Raw genomic sequence first — 6,925 nt, 5'->3', positions numbered from 1 at the left:
CTATAATGATTACATAAAGGATCTGAAGAGAAAGTGTATGGAGGCTGTGAGGGCCCGGACGCAATGTATGTGAAGCTGGTGTCCTCGGATGGCCACGAGTTCATTGTTAAGAGGGAGCATGCCCTGACATCAGGCACTATTAAAGCTATGTTGAGTGGCCCCGGACAGTTTGCAGAGAATGAGGCTAATGAAGTCAACTTTAGGGAAATTCCGTAAGTTGCTATGTTTACTTACATTTGATTACATTGTTCATATATATTACGAACAAAAAGTCTACAAAAGACGAAAAATCTTAATTTATAGGTTCAATTTTTCGAAATTTCCACTGGACAGGGAATAAAGAGGGTTTATATTTTAATCTTAACTCATTCTCAAGGCCTACCTCTGCAGGCCTCGAGAATGATTTATGAACTGGATTATAAATCTTGCTATAGTTTATGGGAGTGCCTTAATATTACAGAGAGTCAACAAAAATTTTGCACTAAGGCTTGAGAGTTGTTATTTCTCATTGTTAGGAGTTGTTGTTTCCTGTGAGGATGCAATAAATCAAAAGCCTGTTTTTATATACTTTGCAGATCACACGTCCTTCAAAAGGTATGCATGTACTTCACATACAAGGTGCGTTACACAAACTCTTCCACTGAGATCCCAGAGTTTCCCATCGCCCCAGAGATCGCCCTCGAACTTCTCATGGCTGCCAACTTCCTCGACTGTTAGTTGATATTAAACAGAAAATGTGTTACAACTGAATCCTCATGTATCTTTTTTGGCTGCTGACTTGTTTCAATCTCTGTGAATTGTTAAATAAAATCACGATCACACAAATAAAATGAATTAGTAACTAATAAATTTTGGTGGTATGTCCCACCAATTTCAACATTTTGTACAAAAAATAGGTAAGGCTGTGGATACACCTGTAAGTTTTAATCACGTAAGTAGCTTACATGATTAACGTACGACAAATTTACGAATGTGATATATGTATAAATTTACTAATGTAAACACTCTTATAAGTAAATTTACATTAGTAAATATTTTGACGTGAGTAAAACTTACAGGTGTAATCGCGGCCTAAAATGTTGGTGTTACTGTGTTACACAACAACTCCAAAAATTGTCTAATACAAAATACTTTAAGTTAATTATTATAATACTATGTAGTTCTTGAATAGGTATTTTTTCATTTATAAAAAATAAGCATTTTCTGCTGAGCTTTTTTGCAATAAAAATATTAATGCATCCAACATCATCTTGGTTAACCTATCGCCTCTCAGAATAACAGTACGCGGCCGAAAGTAATGTACATCAGCCTTTAGAATGACATTTCGGCTTTGTAGAGCGTTTTCTCTGTCACTCGTACCCATATGACGTTTTGTCAGTCTCAACGTCAGGGACAACACTACAAATCTGCTATCTCCTTCTATAGGTCGATGTACATTACTATCGGCCGCGTACTGTAAAAGGATTTGGGTATAGTCCACCACGCTGGTCAAGTGTAGATTGGCAGACTTCACGTATCTTTTAGAACATTATGGAGAATTCTCAGGCATGCAGGTCGCCTCAGGACGTTTCCCTTCACTGTTAAAGCAAGTGATATATTTTGATTGTTTAAATTAAAACACATAGCTCCGAAAAGTTGAATGCGTGTTCGGGGTCGAAACCCGGAGCCCTAGGAGGCCGACGCGACGATTAGGCTATCACCGCTGTTTTTATATTAAGTAATCACTAATAAAGTGTTCGTCCACAAAGCTTTCAAACAGCGCGAGTTTCGCCGACCTTCGGACAAAATTATTATTATAGTTTAGCCAATTTAGACAAATTACACCTCAACCTTAAAGAATCCATCTATCCGTTGGTGAAAGCTACATTAAAATCCAGGCAGTAGTTTCCGAGTTTAGCGCGAAACAAACTCGGTTAATAATAAGTACCTAGCTAGTGATATATTTTTTACTACGAGTCAACATAATTACAGTCCTTTAACAGCGAATTAGTTTTGTCACTAATGTTTGTAACTAGAGATTTTTTTAAATAAATTATAAACTTGACTGTTGATAGTTTTTTTTCATTTCTTAATTACTTACCTACCTTTTTACCGCCGCCCTACCGCTTTATTACATTTTAACTTTAAGCTTGGCGTCGTGAATCAATTGGATGAGTTATAGGTATTTAGAATGTCCAAATAAAACGAAAAATTTAGACCTGTCCTTTATTCAGTTTAATGCATAAACAAAATCCGGTCCACGTCATATAGGATATTTAAAATAATCTCGGGCAGCTCAACTACGATACATGGACGACACTACGAGCCTGCTTACATACCATACACTTTGGAATGAATCCTGCTTACTCTAAACACATTACTAAAACAACTTTACAAATCAATGAAAACTCATCAAATAAATAAATTCTGATATAATAATTAAATTGTACAACTAATCAAATCAATCTATCTCTACAAAATTCCATCTTGAGATCTACGCTTATAATAAAACTTTGGATAAAAATTAAAATAATTAATTATGGACAATCGATTAGTTTTGTACATTTTTACAAAGAAAATATTATATTTCAGCACTGATTGTTTATGTACAAACAAACTATGAGTCATCTAAAAGTAAAAAAAAAAAAAAAATTCCACAAATATTAATTACTTATAAGTACCTAGGTATATTGTTACTGCCTTCAATATTGAAGTCAGTGAAATGAACGGATGAGCGAAATTATCGATGCAAATTTTAAAATGAATTACTGTGAATTTTATAGTTTGTTAGTACATAAATACTCAATGTATTTTCACTAAATACTGAGTACGAATTTGTCGAGAAACTTAAATGCACAGTTGTGACAATTGTACGCAGTTAACTAAAATATTATATACCTTTAATACAGTAAGATTACAAAATAATACTTTTATGATAAACATTAAATAAATATAAGTAATACGATTATATTAATTGTTTTGAGGCAGATTTGATTCTGTTTCCAACAACAACCTATCTTTCTGGATAGCAAGGAGAGCTATTAAAATAATATGTTATTAAACTTTTTTGATATTCTGCTAAATTTTACTGCACCTAGTGAAGAACATTTTTAATGCAAAATAATTCAAAACTTTTAAAATTCTTTTAAAATATTTTCAAAAATTGCAGTTCAAACTTACAGTAATTATTTTTAGTTAAAGCATTGACTTTATCCAGAAAGATCAGTTTACCATACATGAACATTTACACATTATGCCAAAAATATAAAATTTGTATGAAAATAATTGCGTAACCTACATTATTAGGTGCAAATCGTGGAATGCGTTTATGCTTTACACGTGCGATCGAGAAAATCTTAACGAGTAAACGGTACTAAGTATACTAATAACTGCTTGGATAAAATCTAGCCGAAATTCGGCACCGCGGAATTTTGCGAGCGGAATCCTACTCCAACCACGCTGCGACAAATCTGAGCGGAAATTCCGCTTCAGTTCTAAGACGTTGACTAAAGAAGTAACAGTTGCACTAGGTTGGTAAACTTAGCGAATTTTCGCGCCAACCGGCAGTTTTGCGGACGTGCGAAAAAACGCATGCCGACGGGCGTCTTGTTCGCCCAGATATGGTGCAGTTAGTCTTAACCAGGGTTGGCATTGTAACTTGTTTTTAAATATGAAAACTTTTTCAACCCTGATTTTAAACGACATGTACACGTAGAACTCCGCGTGCGCCTTTCCTCTCGGGAAGATCCGCGTGCGCCTTTCCTCTCGGGAAGATCCACCAGTTTGTCCCCTGGCCTAAGGTCATTTATTGGCAATAATATCACAAATCAATATTATTATTATCAATCGGTTACGAGGCAGTCTGAGAATGATGATGAATATAGTCGATATTTAATGTGATTTAATTAAAAATTAAATGTTTGATGATACTTAGACGTTCCAACCTTGTATGAAATAAGGACTGAATTAATCCTTATTTTTCTAAATAGCGGAAATGAAGATATGATGCAAAATAAAATATCACTTTTGTGACATTAATCTCGAAAATTTGACTTGGTAATTTGCGCTAGTGTATTATATATTGCGCAATATATTGAACATGAAGATAAACAATCAAAAATTCTTCTTTAATGTTATGTTTAAAGAACTTTAAACTGGAACCAATTTTTGAATAATTGAACTTTAGCTGTTCCTCAATTCCCTTAAGCAAGAATTTCCATTAAGCAACAAGGGAGTTATTGAATACTCGTAGATAGTTTGCAAAAAAGTTGAGTTTGTAACGGTAACCAACCAATGAGGGTTCAAATTCGCTAAAACTTTTTGTTTTATCTGAGAAACATTGTAGAAGTAGATGCCTAACGTCTTTGCCATCTATAGCTTCAACGACATAATTAAATATTTAGATATGTAGAACATCTGGACACGAAGCAAGAGCTACACTACAATAATAATATTATAATGATTTATTATGGATTTATTCGAAGCGAAACAATGCCGATGATATGTTAGGATTTATATTATGTATCAATAAAATGTTACTAATTTTGCACTGGGAGCATTGCAGAGCATGGAAATTATTATACTTGCATCCTAGAAAAGATGTACGAAAATGCAATATGAATCAATGAGTATCTTTGAAGTGATTCTACATAAAGGTCAAGCCGTTGCAATGCGCCCAAATTTACGTTGATTTTGTGTGAATCTTTTGTAGGGAATGTAATACAAAAAATTGTAATCATCTTTGTAAAAGTTCAGTTAAATTTTCTATGTAATTTATGGAAGACAAGATTCGGACCGGATATTGCAATTTGAATTTTAAGATTTCTGCCACTAATGCATCGAGTATCAAACTACCTAGAAACTATGTTGTTTTGTTCGAAATAAACTAACAGATTTACACAAAATCAACGTCGACCAATATAACATACACGAATAAACTCCGAAAGTCCAATAAATAAATACACAACAGATATAAAGTTAGAGATTTGGCTCTTTAAATTATTATCAAAATTTCGCTACAGAACATTGAGCAATCGAATGTCTTTTAAAAAGCTAAGATTGCCTACGGTAAAAAAATGGAAGCGACTTGTTACAGTAAAATAAATGCTTTCCGGTAAGTACTAAATACTAAAGATGCAAGCACATCGCTGTGTTGTGGTGTGTCGTCACGCGACACGAGGTGATCGCGTCGTGCATTTTATGTGAAGACGTGCACACTTGCCTCTCGTGGTGCTCTAGCTTGCTGAGGCTAGAAGCACTGTCCGACTGGTCGAACGCACCACGACACAGTATTGTGTCTGCAGTTTAACACCTCATAGCCTTGCCACAGTAAAGCTTTTCAGAAAAATATAGGCGTAGCTAGATTACTTCCGTCACAGTTCTTTTTAAGAGTTTTCTAAGATCTTCATTCTTTACCAACCGAAGAAAGTTGTGGGACAATGAATGTAAAATGTTTCAGATAATAACCATGTCTATTGAAAAGAGGTTTCTAAAGCAAACTCTGACCTTGTTTAAGTAATTAAGCAAAACGACCTTGGCAAATATAGGAATACTATCCCAGCTACGCCTATTCCAAGAACACCGTCAAATCAACACTTACTACAAGCGAAAACAAAACTCCAAAACTGTTTCGACATTCATCCTTGATCGTGTCCAATATTCTGATCGACTGGAACCATCTTCTTGGTCACCGAATAAATCGTTGGCGAATCGATTTTCCCCGATATCGCTTGAACGCGACTTTTTACCGACTCGATGGGTGCTAAATCGACTTTCGAATCATCGCAGGATTGCGAGTGTTGGAAGGAAACTCCTTCGTTTCCATATATGTGCTGAGGTTCTCGGACGTTTCCGTATAAGTTGTAATTGTGGATGAGAGTCGATACTCGATTCGTTGGTAAGCTGTTGTGTTCTTTAGGAACGTGGTCGGAGAGATTGAGTTGGGTTGTCACTGTGGTCACTGGTTGGTTGATTTTGAAGTCGGGCTTCGGCGGCGCTTCGGTTTCTTGGGAAGACTGGGTGCTGAGAACTGGGTTTTGTGGTGTTAGTGGTTGGGAGGGGAATACCTGGGTTTGTGAGTCGAGGTTGTGGGGCGGTGAGGGCGAGGAGGTTTGAGGCTCGTCGTCGAGCTGGAGCGCGGATTTCCAGTCGATATGAGGATGTCTCTCGCGGATGCAATCCACGACGTCCAGTAAGTTCTTCGCATCCATTGCTAACACGTGCGCAGCGGCTAGCATGCTCCTGGAAAGTAAAATTGTTTGATAACGCGCGGTGCTCCTTTTATAATTTTATTAACTAGCTGACTAGCTCCAAGTTCGCTCAGGTAGAATTTCTGAGTCTACTTTATGAAGAAAACCTGCTACAAAATCTTAAGTTTTTAGACCCAGTGGTTTGAGCTGTATGTTGAATTATGTCAGTTCTTCTAAAAATAAGGTATTTTTCAATATGGGTTATGTCGTATGCGGTACTCACTTGGTGTAGTCGTGGTGTAGCGTGGTGCGGCAGTAGTGTATGGCGAGGCGCATCGCTTCCACCAGAGCAGCCATGTCTTTGCTCAAAACCTGGTGCGCCATTTCTACCTCCCTGCAAAGAAAAATTTAAATCAATAATTGGAACTTCATTTCGGCTTCATTTCACATCGGAACCTTTTAATGTATTATATAATTTGGACGACTAGCTGACTCCCCGGATTTGCACGTGTTATGCTGACCAGGTGCATCACGCAGTGGATCACTGGTGTAGTAGCTCCATATACTACCTCTTGGGTTGTGAAAGCCTAGTTACCTTTTGGCCTTACACTAAAAGTAGGTGGCATATTATATTACAGCACTTGCCGCACGCGCCGAACATTTCCATACTAAGAATGACGCCACGAGTTTTATTTCTTTCCGATGACAGTTTCAGTAGTGAAGCTAGTCGCGTATTGTCAGCATACCGCTGGCACCAT

General features: G+C 36.6%; 2 protein-coding genes across 15 annotated transcripts in view; one reads left to right on the top strand and one right to left on the bottom strand.

Moving 5' to 3' along the window:
- Window positions 1–944, top strand: EloC (elongin C). The gene is made up of 2 exons (XM_034969921.2): window positions 1–212; window positions 576–944. Exons 1-2 carry the CDS (start codon window positions 64–66, stop codon window positions 715–717), a joined length of 291 nt encoding a protein of 96 aa, XP_034825812.1. The 5' UTR covers window positions 1–63; the 3' UTR covers window positions 718–944.
- Window positions 945–3,731: 2,787 nt separating this feature from the next.
- Fak (protein tyrosine kinase 2 Fak) overlaps window positions 3,732–6,925 on the bottom strand; it is a 163,595-nt gene continuing 160,401 nt past the window's right edge. For all 14 annotated transcript variants that reach the window (XM_069499864.1, XM_069499865.1, XM_069499868.1 and 11 more), the window contains 2 exons: window positions 6,451–6,561; window positions 3,732–6,219 (listed from right to left, as the gene is read on the bottom strand). In XM_069499864.1, coding sequence (XP_069355965.1) covers window positions 5,616–6,219; window positions 6,451–6,561 — 715 coding nt within the window. In that variant the 3' untranslated portion in view covers window positions 3,732–5,615. The remainder of the gene's footprint in view (window positions 6,220–6,450; window positions 6,562–6,925) is intronic.

This window comes from Maniola hyperantus, chromosome 7 (assembly GCF_902806685.2).
Source record: "Maniola hyperantus chromosome 7, iAphHyp1.2, whole genome shotgun sequence".
Classification (NCBI taxonomy): domain Eukaryota; kingdom Metazoa; phylum Arthropoda; class Insecta; order Lepidoptera; family Nymphalidae; genus Maniola; species Maniola hyperantus.
Note: the sequence above shows the minus strand (reverse complement) of the source record. Positions and strands in the feature narration are given on the sequence as shown.

What these genes read in the sequence shown, in the direction of transcription:
- EloC (XM_034969921.2), top strand. Translation starts at nt 64, where the DNA reads ATGTATGTGAAGCTGGTGTCCTCGGATGGCCACGAGTTCATTGTTAAG. An exon ending in GTCAACTTTAGGGAAATTCC is followed by an intron (nt 213 to 575) that starts GTAAGTTGCTAT and finishes TATACTTTGCAG; the next exon opens with ATCACACGTCCTTCAAAAGG.